This window comes from Trachypithecus francoisi, unplaced genomic scaffold (genome assembly GCF_009764315.1).
Source record: "Trachypithecus francoisi isolate TF-2019V2 unplaced genomic scaffold, Tfra_2.0 Lachesis_group8, whole genome shotgun sequence".
Taxonomy (NCBI): Eukaryota; Metazoa; Chordata; class Mammalia; order Primates; family Cercopithecidae; genus Trachypithecus; species Trachypithecus francoisi.
The window spans coordinates 17,467,751-17,486,363 of NW_022681473.1; the positions used below are offsets into that span (position 1 = coordinate 17,467,751).

General features: G+C 52.5%; 1 protein-coding gene across 1 annotated transcript; it reads left to right on the forward strand.

The window, feature by feature from the left end:
• Window positions 1-8,295: 8,295 nt before the first annotated feature.
• PSMC3 (proteasome 26S subunit, ATPase 3) lies at window positions 8,296-16,036 on the forward strand. Its single transcript, XM_033205449.1, has 12 exons — window positions 8,296-8,561; window positions 8,818-8,901; window positions 9,522-9,647; window positions 10,056-10,160; window positions 10,276-10,338; window positions 10,585-10,722; window positions 11,806-11,949; window positions 12,055-12,203; window positions 14,321-14,417; window positions 14,642-14,787; window positions 15,609-15,690; window positions 15,861-16,036. The coding sequence occupies exons 1-12, from the start codon at window positions 8,487-8,489 to the stop codon at window positions 15,969-15,971; spliced, it is 1,320 nt and encodes a 439-aa protein (XP_033061340.1). The 5' UTR covers window positions 8,296-8,486; the 3' UTR covers window positions 15,972-16,036.
• Window positions 16,037-18,613: the final 2,577 nt, after the last annotated feature.

An 18,613-nucleotide genomic window follows, 5' to 3' on the forward strand; every position in this document is an offset into this window, starting at 1 on the left:
ATCAATATTAAATTCCCTGGGTATATGACTATATATATATATGTATACATACACACATGCGCGCACACACACACACACATATATATATATATAATTTATTTATTCTTTTTTTTTTTTTTTTGAGAGACAGTCTCCCTCTGTCGCCCAGGCTGGAGTGCAGTGGTGCAATCTCAGCTCGCTGCTACCTTTACCTCCAGGGCTCAAGCAATTCTCCTGCCTCAGCCTCCTGAGTAGCTGGGATTACAGGCATGTGCCACCATGCCCGGCTAATTTTTGTATTTTTAGTAGAGACAGGGTTTCTCCATGTTAGCCAGACTGGTCTCAAATACCAACCTCAAGTGATCTGCCTGCCTTGGCCTCCCAAAATGCTGGGACTACAGGCGTGAGCCACCGCCCCTGGCCAACTGTGTATTATACTACCAATGTATCGTAGCTATGTATGAGAATGTCTGTTTTTAGGAGACATGGGCTGAAATATTTAGAGGTGAAGTGTCATGAAATCTGGAAGTTATTTTGATTTTTTTTTGAGACAGAGTCTTGCCATGTTGCCCAGGCTGGAGTGCAGTGGCCCGATCTCAGCTCACTGCATCCTCTGACTCCCAGGTTCAAGCAATTATCTTGCCTCAGCCTCCCAGGTAACTGAGAGTACAGGTGCACGCCACTGATTTTTGTATGTTTAGTAGAGACGAGGCCATGTTGGCCAGGCTAGTCTCGAATTCCAGACTTCAAGTAATCTGTTCACCTCGGCCTCCCAAAGTGCTGAGATTACAGGCGTAATACTCAGCCACCGGAGTATCTGGGATTACAGGCGCCCAAGACCAATGCCCAGCTAAATTTTTTATATTTTTAGTAGAGACGGAGTTACTCCATGTTGGTCAGCCTGGTCTCGAACTGGTCTCTAACCTCAGGTGATCCACCCACCTTGGCCTCCCAAAGTGCTGGGATTACAGGCGTGAGCCACCGCACCTGGCTGCTTGTACTTTTTTTTTTTTTTTTTTTGAGACGGAGTCTGGCTCTGTCTCCCAGGCTGGAGTGCAGTGGCTGGATCTCAGCTCACTGCAAGCTCCGCCTCCCGGGTTTACGCCATTCTCCTGCCTCAGCCTCCCGAGTAGCTGGGACTACAGGCTCCCGCCACCTCGCCCGGCTAGCTTTTTTTTTTTGTATTTTTAGTAGAGACGGGGTTTCACCGTGTTAGCCAGGATGGTCTCGATCTCCTGACCTCGTGATCCGCCCGTCTCGGCCTCCCAAAGTGCTGGGATTACAGGGTTGAGCCACCGCGCCCGGCCTGCTTGTACTTTTAATGGCAAAAACTGCAATCACTTCTGCACCAACCTGCTATATAAAGAGATGTAGTATAAGGACTTGGCTCATGTGATTATGGAGCCTGGCAAGTCCCTAGATCTGTAGGGTGAGTTCTGGAGACTGAGGAGACTTGGTGGTTTTGTTCTAGCCTGATTCAGAAGGTCTGAGAAGCAGGAGAGCCGATGGGGTAGTTCTCCTCTGAAGGCTGTCAGGCTCAAGCCCCGTGAAGAATAATGTTTCAGTTCAACTCCAAAGGCAGAAAAGACCTTTGTGCCTGTCGGAAGGGAATCTGGCAGGAAGAACTCCCTCTGAGTCAGCCTTTCTGTTCAACTCACGCCTGCAACTGACAGGATGAGGCCCGCCCACATTAGAGAGGGCAACCTGCTTTCCTCAGGCTCCTTATTTAAATGTCAATCTTGTCTAAAAACAGTCTGACAAAAAGACCTAGAATAATGTTGAACCAAACACCTGGGCACCCCATGGCCCAGTCAAAATTAACCAGCACAGGATGGTTAGGGTAGAATCCAGGAGACCAGAAAGGCCCCGCAATAATCTAGGGGTAGCCAGGTGCGGTGGCTCATGCCTGTAATCCCAGCACTTTGGGAGGCTGAGGTGTGCAGACCGCTTGAGGTCAGGAGTTCAAGACCAGCCTGGCCAACATGGTGAAACCCCATCTTTACCAAAAATACAAAAATTAGCCAGGCATGGTGGCGTGCACCTGTAATCCCAGCTACTCGGTAGGCTGAGGCAAGCGAATTGTTTGAACCTGGCAGGCGGAGGTTGCTGTGAGCCAAGATCGCACCACTGCATTCCAGCCTGGGCAACAAGAGCAAAACTGTCTCAAGAACAAAACAAAACAAACCCACAAAAATTAGCTGGGTGTGGTGGTGTGCATCTGTAGTCCCAGCTACTTGGGAGATTGAGGTGGGAGAGTCACCTGAGCCTGGGAAGTGGCGACTGCAGTGAGCTGTGGTCACACCACTGCACTCCAGCCTGGGTGACAGACTGAGACTCTGTCTCAAAACAAACAAAAACAAAGAATAACTCCAGGGTTTTGGCCTAGTGGCTCTCACCCCAGCTTGATGCCAAGACAGAAACATCTGTTCTAGGCCTGGCCTAGACCTCTTCTCTCTAGAGGCCCAGATGGACCAGAGGCCCGTAATTCAGTCAACCTTTTTCTCCCTGAGGGCATGCTCTGCCCCAGATTCCCACCTCCTTGCTGGGACTGACCTCGTGGTACTTCCTTGATCTTTTTGAGCAGAGTGAAACTTCATAAACTATTCTCCTTTTTCTCCCATCTCCCCAAGACATTCCTACTCCTGGGCTCCCAAGATAATCAATCCCTGTCATTCTAGCCAGGATCAAAGAAGGAGATGTTCAGGGCCGGGTGCAGTGGCTCACGCCTGTAATCCCAGCACTTTGGGAGGCTGAGACGGGCTGATCACCTGAAGTCAGGAGTTCGAGACCAGCCTGACCAATATGGTGAAACACCATCTCTACTAAAAATACAAAAATTAGCCAGGTATGGTGGCGGATGCCTATAGTCCCAGCTACTTGGGAGGCTGAGACAGGAGAATCACTTGAACCCAAGAGGCAGAGGTTGCAGTGAGCTGAGATTATGCCACTGCATTCCAGCCTGGGTGACAGAGAAAGACTCTGTCTCAAAAAAAAAAAAAAAGAATGAGACGTTCAGCCTAGAACAGTCCTAAAATCCAGGTGGGTCAATCCTTCTCTTTAACATTCCACCAGGTTGTGGTCTGGCACTGGCTTTGGGGATTAGGAAAAAGATTGCAGTATAGAACTGAGCTCAAATCTGAATACAGCAAACACAGCTGGGAATTTATAATGAAAGCAAAGTGAAGGGGTCAGTGGATTGAAAATTACTAAGAGGAAGTATCAAGAGTAGGGGGATTCAGGCCGGGCGCGGTGGCTCAAGCCTGTAATCCCAGTACTTTGGGAGGCCGAGACGGGCGGATCATGAGGTCAGGAGATCGAGACCATCTCTGGCTAGTACGGTGACACCCCGTCTCTACTAAAAAATACAAAAAACTAGCCAGGCGTGGTGGCGGGCGCCTGTAGTCCCAGCTACTCAGGAGGCTGAGGCAGGAGAATGGCGTGAACCCGGGAGGCAGAGCTTGCAGTGAGCTGAGATCCGGCCACTGCACTCCAGCCTGGGTGACAGAGCGAGACTCCGTCTCAAAAAAAAAAAAAAAAAAAAGAGTAGGGGGATTCTTGCTAAAATGACCTAACAGGATTCTTGTTAAAACGCAGGCCAAGGACAGCCGGGTGTGGTGGCTCACGCCTGTAATCCCAGCACTTTGGGAGGCGGAGGCAAGAGGTCAGGAGATTGAGGTCAGGAGATTGAGACCATCCTGGCCAACATGGTGAAACCCCATCTCTACTAAAAATACAAAAATTAGCTGGGCGTGGTGGTGGGTGTCTGTAATCTCAGCTACTTGGGAGGCTGAGGCAGGAGAATCACTTGAATCCATGAGGTGGGGGTTGCAGTGAGCCAAGATCGCACCACTGAACTCCCGCCTGGGCGACAGAGCCAGACTCCATCTCAAAAAGAAAAAAAGCAGGCCAAGGACTTGTTATGCCCAGACCGTTTGTTCCCCGAAGAAGACCACCAGAGTCCAGAGTCAAAGCCAAGCGGCAAGGATCTTTAATGCAAGTTCGAACTTGGTCCCTCTGTTCTATAACATACAAGAGGGCCCCAAACAATGCGTGCGCTTGCTATTTATAGCTCGAGGTAAACAGGACTTGTCAGGTTACAGAGGAACAAGGCATTTCTCTAGGCTACAGCATTACAATTGGTTTACATGTTAATGTGAAGTTATGCTTTTAGCGGCCTTCTTATCGGTTCCTGCGCTTTTACAAACGGTTGTAACCTTCTTGGAGCTTCCCCAGGTGTTGTTTTTCTTCATGTGTTTGTGTCGGGCAGGCATATGGGGCTCAGGAAGTTGGGACAAAATAGAGGATTGTTTGTACTGGGCCCAGGACTAAGATATGTGGCAGACACCGGTAATTAGAGCAGGACAGAGACTTTCACAACGTTTGTCCTTACAATGTCTGGAGTCTATAGATAACCTTAATCGGTTAGGTCCGGGGTGGATCTTTAACTAGGCTCAGGGCGCCGCCCGGGCTGTTTGCCTGTGGACTTCATTTCTGCCTCTTAGTCTCTTCATTTGATCTCTTTCAGACTTATACTTCAAAGGTGAAGGGTAAATGAGGACCAGGATCACATATCAAGAGGGATGAGGTATCAGGGGTGGGGGGATTCTGTTAAACTGAGTAGCAGGATTTTTGTGAAAGCGGGGTTAGACAGGCTGATGACAGGGATGAACCAATAGCCTACAAGGCCTAGTCAAAAAAAGAGGGCTCAGAGGCGCCTACCTGAAAGTTGGTTAAGGGGAAAATGTCTGTATCTGTGGGGAAAAGAAAGAGAGATCAGCCTGTTACTGTGTCTATACAGAAAGAAGTAGACATAAGAGATTCCATTTTGTTCTGTATTTGAGATGCTGTTAATCTGTGACCCTACCCCCCAACCTGTCCTTGCAAGAGACATGTGCTGTGGTGACTCAAGGTTTAAAGGATTTTGGGCTGTGCAGGGTGTGCTTTGTTAAACAAGTGCCTGAAGGCAGCTTGCTCGTTAAAAGTCATCACCCTTCTCTTAATCTCAAGTACCCAGGGACATGTACACTGCCAGAGGTCGCAGGGACCTCTGCCTAGGAAAGTTAGGTATTGTCCAAGGTTTCTCCCCATGTGATAGTCTGAAATATGGCCTCGTGGAAAGTGAAAGACCTGATCGTCCCCCAGCCTGACACCCGTGAAGGGTCTGTGCTGAGGAGGACTAGTGTAAGAGGAAGGAAGGCCTCTTGGCAATTGAGATAGAGAAAAGCATGTCTCCTGCTCGTCCCTGGGCAATGGAACATCTCTGATTGTATGTTCTGTTTACTGAGAAAGGAGAAAACTGCCTTAGGGCGAAAGGTGGGACTTGCTAGCACAATGCTGCTCTTTATGCACTAAAAAGGTTTATGAAGATGTTTGCATATGCATATCAAGGCACAGCACTTTTCCCTAAACTTATTCATGTCACAGAGATCTTTATTCATATGTCTTACTGCTGACCTTCTCCCTATGATGATCCTATTATCCTGCTATTTCCCTTTTTCTAAGATGGTAATTATCAATAAATACTAAGGGAACTCAGAGACCGGTGCCAGCGTGGGTCCTCTGTATGCTGAGCGCTGGTCCCCTGGGCCCACTTTTTCTTTCTCTATACTTTGTCTCTGTGTCTCGTTTCTTTTCTCAAGTCTCTCCTTCCACCTAATGAGAAAGTCCCACAGGTGTGGAGGGGCAGGCCACCCCTTCAGCATCGCTCCTAGGCCCAGACTGGAAGCTTTCTAAACACATTCCTATTTGTCATATCTCCAAAAGCAGGCCCCAGAATGGGACCCAACTGACCCAGTCGTGATGGGGCCAGCACAGACCGGACAGTCTCTTTCCCCTCTGGGTTTCTTGGCTTCTGTCAGGCAACTCAGAGTGAGAATTTGGGGTCAGCAGTCCTAGTGCTGACAGTGAGTCACTGAATGACCTCCAGCAAGTCACTTAACCTCTCTGAGCCTCCCTATGCTTATTTAAAGTGAAGAATGGTAATTCAATCTGTCCACAAGGCAAGCTTGTTGAGAGAGTGGAATAAAACACTGTTACTTGAGGAGACGCTTTGTCAGCCTGAGTGAGCAGCTGTACATGTTGTTATTTAAAGAAAAAAAATCGGGCCGGGCGCGGTGGCTCAAGCCTGTAATCCCAGCACTTTGGGAGGCCGAGACGGGTAGATCACGAGGTCAGGAGATCGAGACCATCCTGGTCTACACGGTGAAACCCCGTCTCTACTAAAAATACAAAAAACTAGCCGGGCGAGGTGGCGGGTGCCTGTAGTCCCAGCTACTCGGGAGGCTGAGGCGGGAGAATGGCGTAAACCCGGGAGGCGGAGCTTGCAGTGAGCTGAGATCTGGCCACTGCACTCCAGTCCGGGCGACAGAGCAAGACTCCACCTCAAAAAAAAAAAAAAAAAAAAAAAAAAAAAAAAATCTGCTTTCAACTGTGTTCCAGAAAAAACCACTGCAAAGACTAGGTGTAGTGGCTCATGCCTGTAATCCCAACACTTTGGGAAGCTGAGGCAGGAAGATCACTTACACCCAGGAGTTTGAGACCAGCCTGGTCAACATGGTGAAACCCTGTCTCTACTGAAAATACAAAAATTAGCCAGGCATGGTGGTGGCCTCCTGTAATCCCAGCTACTTGGGAGGCTGAGGCAGGAGAATCCATTGAACCTGGGAGGCGGAGGTTGCGGTAAGCAGAGATCGTGCCACTGCACCCCAGCCTGGGCAACAGAGCGAGACTCCGTCTCAAAAAACAAAAAACAAACAAACAAAAAAAGAAAATGACTGCACAGATTTTCATCGAAGTTAAGAGGGTGTTTGTGATGGTTTGACTTGAAATACAGCTATGTCGCTTACATGAAGTTCCCTTTAAAAGGGCTCTGGGGCTCACCTCAAAGGATAAAGAGGGATCATTAAAAATAGTCGCCGGGCGCGGTGGCTCAAGCCTGTAATCCCAGCACTTTGGGAGGCCGAGACGGGTGGATCACGAGGTCAGGAGATCGAGACCATCCTGGCTAACACGGTGAAACCCCGTCTCTACTAAAAAAAATACAAAAAAATAAAAATAATAAAAATAAAAATAAAAATAGTCGAGACAAGGGTACAACGAATGAGTCTCCCATGATCCGGAGACCCGCTCTGCTCACTGAGATTACTAACCATGGGCAGAGAAAACAATTGCAGACACGAGTCATAAGGTTTTTTTTTTTTTTTTGAGTGGGTGTCTGGCTCTGTTGCCCAGGCTGGAGTGCAGCGGCGCGATCTCCACTCACTGACTGCAAGCTCCGCCTCCCGGGTTCACGCCATTCTCCTGCCTCAGGCCCAAGTATGGGACTACGGGCGCCCGCCACCACGCCCTACTAATTTTTTGTATTTTTAGTAGAGACGGGGTTTCACAGTGTTAGCCAGGATGGTCTCGATCTCCTGACCTCATGATCCGCCCGCCTACGCCCTCCCAAAGTGCTGGGATTACAGGCGTGAGCCACCGCGCCCGGCCCTGGTCATAATGTTTTTAATCGTAGAGGCTGATGGTCAATTGAGTTCTTCCCACGTGGACAATTCCGTGAAGCCTGCTCTGAGGTTAGGAGCAGCAGCGATTTCTCCTTAAAGCTGGTTAATGATTCCCTCCCGTAAATCCGGGTGACCAGCTTATACTTAAATAATTGTAAAAATGCGGTCTGAGGTGGCTTGCCTTTTTGGCCCTTTGCACACGGCTGGCATATGTCGTTTATGAATTGGGAGGCAGTGTCATTGTGTAAATCCCCTTATTCCTAGCGGGGTCATGGTCTGAGTTTGAATGCGTCCCTCCGCAAGCATCTGTCACTGGCCAGATTAAAAACTACATTTCCCGGCCGGGCGCGGTGGCTCAAGCCTGTAATCCCAGCACTTTGGGAGGCCGAGACGGGAGGATCACGAGGTCAGGAGATCGAGACCATCCTGCCTAACACGGTGAAACCCCATCTCTACTAAAAATACAAAAACGAGCCGGGCGAGGTGGCGGGCGCCTGTAGTCCCAGCTACTCAGGAGGCTGAGGCAGGAGAATGGCATAAACCCAGGAGGCGGAGCTTGCAGTGAGCTGAGATCTGGCCACTGCACTCCAGTCCGGGCGACAGAGCGAGACTCCGCCTCAAAAAAAAAAAAAAAAAAAAACTACATTTCCCAAAGGCCCTCGCGGATCCCAGCTGTCTCCTCTCTCTCTCTTTCCGGTTTTACACCTAGGCCCCGCCCCCAACGCGCGTGTCGGCCAATAGCGGCCCCACCTCTCACGCCCGGCAAAAATAGGACGCGGGAGGGATAGTTTCACAGGCTGCGGGGGCGGGGCCTGTGGCCAGGGGTTGGTCTTTGGAATCGGAGAGGCAGATTCGCTGCTCGGCAGCACGGCCGGAGCTGGCCCGGTCAGGAGTCGGGATTTGCGGAGGGAGGTTCTCCACTGGCCAAGAGAAGGCCTTAAGAAAGACGGTATTAATCTCCCGTTGCGGCTCCCGCCTGGTCCCATCTTCGGCCCTCTCCTCCAGGAAATGAATCTGCTGCCGAATCTCGAGAGTCCAGTGACTCGGCAGGAGAAGATGGCGACCGTGTGGGATGAGGCCGAGGTGGGCACCGGGCGACCTGGCGGTCCGGGAACCGGGCCCGCAGGGAGACTCCATTGACAGGAGGGAAGGAGGTGGCTGGGGGTCAAGGTCTGGCCCGGTCTCGGGGACGGGGTCGTTTGGGATGTGGGCAGGGGTCCTGACTCCTTCATCCTGGCTTTATGGGCGTGGAAACTGAGGCTGTGAGTGGGTTCGGAGAACGAGGGATGCTTGTCCTGAGTAAAAATAAATATATAAATAAACAAATAATTTTTTACAGCAAGATGGAATTGGGGAGGAGGTGCTCAAGATGTCCACGGAGGAGATCATCCAGCGCACACGGCTGCTGGACAGTGAGATCAAGGTGGGCGCACAGCTCCTGTGCGGGCGATGGAGTCCCCACAGGACAGGCCCCAGCGATCCGAGTTGCCTCTCCTACTTCCTTCTCGGGCACCCTGGGGGAGACATGGGGCTCAGGCTTCCACTTCGGACCAGGAAAAGAGGAAAGAAAACAGCCTTAAAAGGGACAGGAAGACAGTCAGGGGATGGTGGGAGACCTGGGCTGAGATGAGAAGTTATCAGATTGCCTTTCCCAGTGATAACTGGGAATAATCCTCTCAAGCATCCTACTTTTAGTAAAATCCCTATTTTACAGATGAGTAAACTGAGGCTCAGAGTCATTTGTACTGCGATAAAGCACCCAGTTCTTACTAACAGGCAGAACCTAAAACCTATATTTGCCTGTCTCAGAGGCCTGCTTTTATTCCAATACTACCACTATTTCACCAGGAGATTTCCACACTGGCCTCCTGTTTCGACTTCTACGGGATGTGGACACAGTCAGACTCTGCCTTCAGAGAGCCTCAGAACTGGATGAATGGATGTGGGGGGGTCCCCTGGACACCCTGGACCTCACCAGTTACAGGGCTCTAGCATAAGCTGTGCCAGGGCTTATATTTGCTCCTCCTGCCCTTCTCATCTCAGATCATGAAGAGTGAAGTGTTGAGAGTCACCCATGAACTCCAAGCCATGAAGGACAAGATCAAAGAGAACAGTGAGAAAATCAAAGTGAACAAGACCCTGCCGTACCTTGTCTCCAACGTCATCGAGGTGTGTGTGTATGTGGAGGGGAAAAGAGGGAGTCAGCGGGGACTGGGGACAGCCTGGGGTGGGGCTGCTAGGGAAAGAGGGGGTGGAGGTTTTGAGGCCAAACTGCATGTCAGAGCTATACCTCCTGGGGCACTTTAATGGGGAGAAGGGGGCCTGCAAAGGCCCTGGAAGTCTCACGTGTCTCCTTTTCTGTTGGTTGTGTCTCCTCTGGGGTAGATGAGCCCGCTGCAGAGGAGGAGCACCTACACGGAGATCAATCCCTGGGCTTAGCAGGGGCACCCACCTTTGCTGGGCTCAGGGCTGTTGGAGGAGGGAGGTAGGGATGGCCAGCCCTGCAGAGATTAGGAACTGACTTAGGAAGCACTGGGCCTTGGGGAGTTCAAGGGGCTGAGTTTTTTTCCTTCCCAGCTCCTAGATGTTGATCCTAATGACCAAGAGGAGGATGGTGCCAATATTGACCTGGACTCCCAGAGGAAGGGCAAGTGTGCTGTGATCAAAACCTCTACACGACAGGTGAGCATGGCTCAGCAATAAGAGACTGGAGGAGGGTGAGGAGCAGATGTGGGACAGGACTAGGGAGCCTTCCCTGAGGACACTAACTGAGACTGCCCCTGTAACTTATTCACAGACATACTTCCTTCCTGTGATTGGGTTGGTGGATGCTGAAAAGCTAAAGCCAGGAGACCTGGTGGTGAGTGGGGCCTGAGCCCAGGCAGTGCTTTTCTGGTGACTAGCTGAGCCCCTGCGCCCGCCCCAGGTCACTGTTGGCTCTGAATCTTGGCAGAACATCTCAAGAGAGTCTGGGATCCTTGTCTACTTGCTGTTTGATTCTTGTATTGCCCAGTCCTGTGTCTTCCCCTCTGCAGACACCTGTCACCAGTCAATTGGGTAGCCCTTGAGCTGGGCCAAATCTGAAGGCCCTGTGCTGTGTCCTTAGGGTGTGAACAAAGACTCCTATCTGATCCTGGAGACGCTGCCCACAGAGTACGACTCGCGGGTGAAGGCCATGGAGGTAGACGAGAGGCCCACGGAGCAATACAGTGATATTGGGGGCTTGGACAAGCAGATCCAAGAGGTGAGGGAGGCACGGCAGCTGCCAGCAGCCTCAACAGCATTTCAGTTTCCCCACGCCATTGATGCAGCTCATCTCCCTAATGTGTCTTTTATCCCCATAGCAACCTAGGGAGGAAGGGAGGGCTGCCATGTGACAGGTGAGGAGACTGAAGCCCAGAGAGTTTAAATGCCTTCCCCAGGGTCACAGAAAGACCAGAGCCAGGACTGGAGCTCAGGCTCCTGGTTTCTGGCCTAGCATCTTTTTTATTTTTATTTTTTGAGACGGAGTTTTGCTTTTACTGCCCATGCTGGAGTGCAGTGGCACGATTTCAGCTCACTGCAACCTCCACCTCCCAGGTTCAAGTGATTCTCCTGCCTCAGCCTCCCGAGTAGCCGGGATTACAGGCGTGCACCACCAAGCCTGGCTAATTTTAGCAGAGTTTCTATTTTTAGCAGAGTCTCTATAGAGACAGGGTTTCTCCATGTTGGTCAGGCTGGTCTTGAACTCCCAACCTCAGGCGATCCACCTTCCTTGGCCTCCCAAAGTGCTGGGATTACAGGCATGAGCCACTGCTCCCGGCCCTCGGCCCAGTGTCTTTCTGTCATACACTCTTTTTTTTTTTTTTTGAGACGGAGTCTCGCTCTGTTGCCCAGGCTGGAGTGCAGTGGCCGGTTCTCAGCTCACTGCAAGCTCTGCCTCCCGGGTTTACGCCATTCTCCTGCCTCAGCCTCCGAGTAGCTGGGACTACAGGCACCCGCCACCTCGCCCAGCTAGTTTTTTGTATTTTTTAGTAGAAGACGGGGTTTCACCGTGTTAGCCAGGATGATCTCGATCTCCTGACCTCATGATCCGCCTGTCTTGGCCTCCCAAAGTGCTGGGATTACAGGCTTGAGCCACCATGCCTGGCCTCATATACTCTTGTTCCTGGAGAGTCCATAGCCAGCCTTGGTGGGGATGAGCGTTCTGTGTCCTCTTGATACGGGGAAAGGAGTGGGCATGTCCCCGAGTTAGAGTAGGGATTCAGATTGGGGTTGGAGCCATGAAGGGTTGGACTGTAGGAGCCCTCAGGGCTTCATCTCCTCACCCAGGACTTCCTCCTGGCAGCTGGTGGAGGCCATTGTCTTGCCAATGAATCACAAGGAGAAGTTTGAGAACTTGGGGATTCAACCTCCAAAAGGGGTGCTGATGTATGGGCCTCCAGGGACAGGGAAGACCCTCCTGGCCCGGGCCTGTGCCGCACAGACTAAGGTGAGTACTTTGGGAGGGATGCAGGGGAAGTGGGCAGGAGCAGAAACTACCAAATGGGCTCAAAGTGTCTGCCTTTGACCTGACCCTACCACCTTTTCCTTCCAGGCCACCTTCCTAAAGCTGGCTGGCCCCCAGCTGGTGCAGATGTTCATTGGAGATGGTGCCAAGCTAGTCCGGGATGCCTTTGCCCTGGCCAAGGAGAAAGCGCCCTCTATCATCTTCATTGATGAGTTGGATGCCATTGGCACCAAGCGGTAAGGGAGGGCCAAGGATCCCTAGCAATCTCTGTGGCGGTGGAGGGAAGGGGTGGACCCTCAGTTGTGCTCAATTGTGGTTCTTTCCCACCCTGTATCCCCTCCTGCCCCTGGATGGTGACTCCTCAGCTCTTGAGGTTCAGATTCCTAACTCTTGATCAATAGCCTCCCTGTTTCCCCAGCCATTCATTCCGATAGCTGCCAGCATGTTCCTTTCAAAACAGGAATCTGGGCCGGGCGTGGTGGCTCACGCCTATAATCCCACCACTTTGGGAGGCCGAGGTGGGAGGATCACTTGAGCCCAGGAGTTTGAGACCAATATGGGCAACATAGGGAGACTCTTATCTTTATAAAAAAAATAAAAATATTAGTCAGGCGTGGTGGTGCACACCTCTAGTCCCAGCTACTCAGGAGCTGAGGTGGGAGGATTGCTTGAGCCTGGGAGGTTATGGCTGTAGTGAGCTGTGATGGCACCACTGCACTCCAACCTGGGTGACAAAGTGAAACCCTGTCTTAAAAAAAAAAAAAAGAATGCCTGTAATCCCAGCACTTTGGGAGACTGAGGCAGGTGGATCACTTGAGGCCAGGAGTTCAAGATCAGCCTGACCAATATGGTAAAACCTCGTCTCTACTAAAAACACACAAAAATTAGGCAGGCGTGGTGGTGTGCACCTGTAATCCCAGCTGCCCGGGAGGCTGAGGCATGAGAATCGCTTGAACCTGGGAGGCAGAGGTTGCAGTGAGCCAAGATCGTGCCGCTGCACTCCAGCCTAGTGACAGAGCAAGACTCCGTCTCAAAAAAAAAAACAAAACAAAAAATGCCAAAGCAGGAATCTGGCCACCTTGCTCACATGAACCCACAGTGGTCCCTGACACAAACCAATCCTGTTAAAAACCCTTCCTGGCTGGACGCTGTGGCTCACGCCTATAATCCCTGCACTTTGGGAGGCTGAGGTGGGTGGATCACTTGAGGTCTGGAATTCGAGATCAGCCTGGCCAACATGGTGAAACCCGTCTCTACTAAAAATAGAAAAATTTAATCTGGTGTGGTGGTACATGCCTGTAGTCCCAGCTATTCGGGAGGCTGAGGCAGGACAATCGCTTGAACCCGGGAGGCGGAGGTTGCAGTGAGCTAGGATTGTGCCACTGCACTCCAGCCTGGGTGACAGAGCGAGACTCCATCTCAAAAAAAAAAAAAAAAACAAAACCCTTCCTGGGCCTTCCTGTTGCTCCCTGGGATAAACACTGGACTTGCAAGGCTCAACGTGTGCTGCCCTTTTGCGCTTCCAACCTCATCTCATGCCTGTCTCTCGCCTCCCCTGCTCTGGACTCCTGCCACGGTGCGTCCTGTGTTTCAGGCCCGCCGTGGCTCTTACCCTGTTCTCCACTGGTTGGTTGCCCAGCTGGTGTGCTTTCAACCTTCAGATCTCAGCCTCAGGGACACTTCCGCGGGGATGCCTGTCTGGACTCTCCTGTACAGCACCATCCAAGGCTGGGCCAGATCCCTGTGTTTCTAAGAGTTAACTCAGTTTGCAAGCACACATTCATCACAGTAACAGTGCAAGCAGTGGCTGGTTTTGCTTTTTTGTTGTTGTTGTTGAGATGGAGTCTCGCTCTGTTGCCCAGGCTGGAGTGCAGTGGCGTGATCTCAGCACACTGCAACCTCCGCCTCCCAGGCTCAAGCAATTCTCCTGCCTCAGCCTCCTGAGTAGCTGAGATTACAGGTGCCTGCCACCACACCCAGCTAATTTTTGTATTTTTAGTAGAAACAGGGTTTCACCGTGTTGGCCAGGCTAGTCTCGAACTCCTGACCTCAGGTGATCCGCCCACCTTTACCTCCCAAAGTGCTGGGATTACAGGCGTGAGCCACTGCACCCAGCCTTGCTCACTGTTTTATCCTCAGTCCACCACATGATTCCAGGAGCCTCTTCAGTCTCTGACTTGTGGTCAACAATTAATGACACCTTTTATGTGCCAGTCCCCGGGCTGGGGGCCCCAAGTAGAGTGAGCCATTTCCCTGCCCTAGACAGGTTAAGTTAGGCTTCCAGGGGGTAGAGGAGGGGAGGGCTCTGCCTAAGCTGTGCCCTCACCAGCATCTTGGGCTTCCTGTGCCCTAGCTTTGACAGTGAGAAGGCTGGGGACCGGGAGGTGCAGAGGACAATGCTGGAGCTTCTGAACCAGCTGGATGGCTTCCAGCCCAACACCCAAGTTAAGGTAAGTATTAGCACTCCCAGGCGAAGAAGATGAGGCTCAGAGGTCAGGAGCTGTCAGGCCCCCAGCTAGCCTGTGGTGGAGCTGGAATGAGAATTGGGATCTGTCCTTAACATCCCATGTGTCTCACCTGCACTCTGGGGGCTGCCTCTCTGCCTTTTTTGACCATGTCTGCCCATCTGTGAGCACCTTGCTCCTTTGCTCAAGTTATGGCTTCTCTTGCTCAGGTAATTGCAGCCACAAACAGGGTGGACATTCTGGACCCCGCCCTGCTCCGCTCGGGGCGCCTGGACCGCAAGATCGAGTTCCCAATGCCCAACGAGGAGGCCCGAGCCAGAATCATGCAGATCCACTCCCGAAAGATGAACGTCAGGTGAGCAGGGGTCCAGGCAGGGCACGGAGACCTGGATAGGTGCAGGAGGAGGATGTCTCTGCCGCGCTTCTCTGTACTGAGCTTCCCCAGCCTCCACGACCACCACCTGCCCGGCCCCAGGCACACACAGTACCGTTCCACACCCCAGCCTCCGTTTCTCTCTGGTTGCCTGATGTAGCATCTTGCCAGGGCCCAGGTCATAATTCTGGGTGCTCTGCTCCTTAGACTTCACCCCTCCTCTGAAGGCACAGAGGCTGGAGGCACTCATTTTCCCTGCCTCACACCTCAGCCCATGAGCACAGGCCAGGCATGGCCGGGGCCAGATGGACTTGAGTTCAGATATGTACGACTCTTAGCAGGTGGCATGCCCTCTCAGCCTCACTTCTTATTTGGGATTTGGGGGTGATAGCACCGATTTCACAGGGTTGTGGCAAGGATTAGATGTGACAGCGTCAAGCACAGTGCTGGCACAGGATGAGGACAGCAGGGCCTGCTGAGCTGGGGGACCATCTTTTGTCCCCACATCCCCCTGCTCCCCTGCCTCATGCCGAGTCAGTCCCTGGAGTCTCAAATGCGGATTTCTAGAAGGCCAGAGCTCAAAAGACCCTAGAAATAACCTGGTATAACCTGCATTAACTTCCTCCCTTTGTCCCCCACATCTTGTACTGAGAAGAAAACAAGGTGCATTGATTGGGTAAGGAACTTGCCTCTGATCTCAGGGCGACTTGACTTTGTTGCTTGACAGGGCCAGGGGAGGACATTTGGCCCCTCTGCCCACTCCATGTGAGCCACTGAGCCTGTGGTATCTGTCCTCTCCCCAGTCCTGACGTGAACTATGAGGAGCTGGCCCGCTGCACAGATGACTTCAACGGGGCCCAGTGCAAGGCTGTGTGTGTGGAAGCGGTGAGTGGTCAGGCGGGGTGGGTGCGTCGCTTTGTGCCTTCTTGCCCCCTTCTTGGACAGGATGGGGGCATTTGACTGGTGGAGACAGCTGGGGGAAGAGGCCTGAGCCTCAGGGAGCCAGGAAAGGCATTCAGGCGTTCAGACCTAGACTCTGTCTGTCCTGGCTGTAGGGCATGATTGCACTGCGCAGGGGTGCCACGGAGCTCACCCACGAGGACTACATGGAAGGCATCCTGGAGGTGCAGGCCAAGAAGAAAGCCAACCTGCAGTACTACGCCTAGGGTGCGCCGGCCGGCCCCGGTCTCACGGCTGAAGTGCGCAATAAAAGATGGTTTAGGGTCCCTGCCGCTGCTTGTCTGCTTTCCCTGGGCTCTGGCTGGAGGAGTGGGGGCATGTGCAGGAGGCCCCTTCCTCAGGTGCTGCAGCCTGGAAACCCTGAGGCAGCCGTGAGCCCCACACCACTGGTCAGGGTGAGGCTTTCTGGTGCCACGCGTGGTGCTGCAGCTGCTGCCTGGGCCTTCATGCCCCTGCGAGCCCTCTCTCCCTGAGCACCGCTCTGCTCTGAGCTTTCAGAGGCTCATGGGCCTGCAGTTGCTGCACAGAGGACCTAGATAGAAGCCACCCTTTCCCTTTTGGCATTTTGGTGTCTGGCACTAGTCCTGGCCTCCTGGTAAAGCCAGGCTTGGGTTTAGGCTTTCAGCCTCCTCCCTCGTTTCCTGGCCCTGTTTCTCCAGACGCTCCCTTAGCTCTTTCTGTCCCTTGTCTTTTGGCCAAAAACTGAGCCTGAACAGGATCCACTGGGAGCCCCTCTAGGACTCATCTGTCACGCTGTGCTCCCCTCCTCCAGTTCGGCTGTCTCTTCACTCCAGCTGGCCCCTTGCCTTCCCTGGGTGCCCCTGCTTGGCTTCCCACTGACTCCTCAGCCCCCGCCTCAGGAGTCTAGCAGCACAGCCCCTGACGTGCTTCTAGTTCTGTCCCCTGCCCTGGACTCAGTCACCCCAGTCCTGCATTCCTGTTCCTTCTTCTAACCAGACGGCATTTGCTCCTGACCATGACACCCAGGTTCCCCCACAGGGACCACACCCACCGTGCTTTGGTTTCCTCATCTCCAAAATGGGGCCCCCGGCCTCTTCCAGTGGGCCGTGATGCTCGCACGCACTGTCTGCCATCCAGCAGGGCTTGGCACCCTGGCTGGCAGCCGAGTACCTGCATAGGTGAGGGGGGCAGCTGGCCAGGACGGCTGTGGTTCATTCCTTGGATCTGAGGCCAGAAGTCACTGGATCCTTGAGACAGTTATCTTACAGGATGTGTCGCAGCTAGGCGAAGCAAATACTATGTCATTTAAAAACGTTTTGCTGTTAGAAACATTGAGAGCCAAACACTCCCAGCTAAGGACGTTACTGGGGTTTCATATCCACCTCTCCCATGCTCCATGACACCGCCCAGACTGCAGATCCCAGCCAGTGGACTATTGACAGCGGTCCTGGCTGGCCTGGGAGGGAGGAGGTGGACTGGGCACCCCCACCCACATTCTCTTGACAGGACTGGGGAAGCAGTGCCCTGTGCCTGGTGTTCTTCTACTCCACACCTTCAGAAGAGAGGGGGTGTGGTTTTGAATAAGGGTCCCATATTATCTTTTCTTCTTTTTCTTTCTTATTTTTGATACAGGGTCTTGCTCCATCACCCAGGCTGGAGTGCAGTGGCGCGATCTCAGCTCACTGCAGCCTCCGTCTCCCAGGTTCAAACAATTCTCCTGCCTCAGCTTCCTGAGTAGCTGGGATTACAGGCACCTGCCACTGCACCTGGCTAATTTTTGTCTTTTCAGTAGAGGCAGGGGTTTCACCATATTGGCCAGGCTGGTCTCAAACTCCTGACCTTGTCATCTTTGGCTTCCCAAAGTTCTGGGATTACAGGCGTGAGCCACCATACCCGGCCTCTCTCTTTTTTAAGCAAATGAGAGCTTAATTAATTTGAGGCCAAACCTGGAGATGACTTTGTGACTGGAGCTTCCTTCCCTGGTTACATTTTCAGTGAGGGGGAATGGGGGGCAGGTAGGGAAAATGCTGTGGCTTGCAGTTTTATAAAATAAGCACCTTAACTGGGTGCGGTGGCTCACACCTGTAAGCCCAACACTTTGGGAGGCTGAGGCGGGCAGATCACAAGGTCAGGAGTTCAAGACCAGCCTGGCCAATATGGTGAAACCCCATCTCTACTAAAAATATTCTAAAAATTAGCCAGGTGTGGTGGCAGGTGCCTGTAGTCCCAGCTACTTGGGAGGCTGAGGCAGGAGTAATTGTTTGAACCCAGGAGGTGGAGGTTGCAGTGAGCCGAGACCGTGCCACTGCACTCCAGCCTGGGTGACAAAGTGAGACTTTTTTTTTTTTTTTTTTTTTTGAGACGGAGTCTCGCTCTGCCACCCAGGCTGGAGTGCAATGGCCAGATCTCAGCTCACTGCAAGCTCCGCCTCCGGGTTTACGCTATTCTCCTGCCTCAGCCTCCCGAGTAGCTGGGACTACAGGCGCCCGCTACCTCGCCCGGCTAGTTTTTTTGTATTCTTTTAGTAGAGACGAGGTTTCACCGTGTTAGCCAGGATGGTCTCGATCTCCTGACCTCGTGATCCGCCCGTCTCGGCCTCCCAAAGTGCTGGGATTACAGGCTTGAGCCACCGCACCCGGCCCAAAGTGAGACTTTCAAAAAAAGAAATAAGGACAGCGTCCTGGAGTTGTTGGTGGTGAGGGACTAAAATGGCATAGGGCCAGGCTCGTATAGGTGCTCTGTCATTATTGGAATAAAAAGCCAGGAAGACATGGAATGTTCAGAGACGCACTGCAGGGGTGACAGTACAGAGACAGGGGACTGGCAGTGGCAGTGAGGAAGGCCCTGCGTGGCCATGGAAGGCCGTGCAGAACCAAGGCAGCCAGTG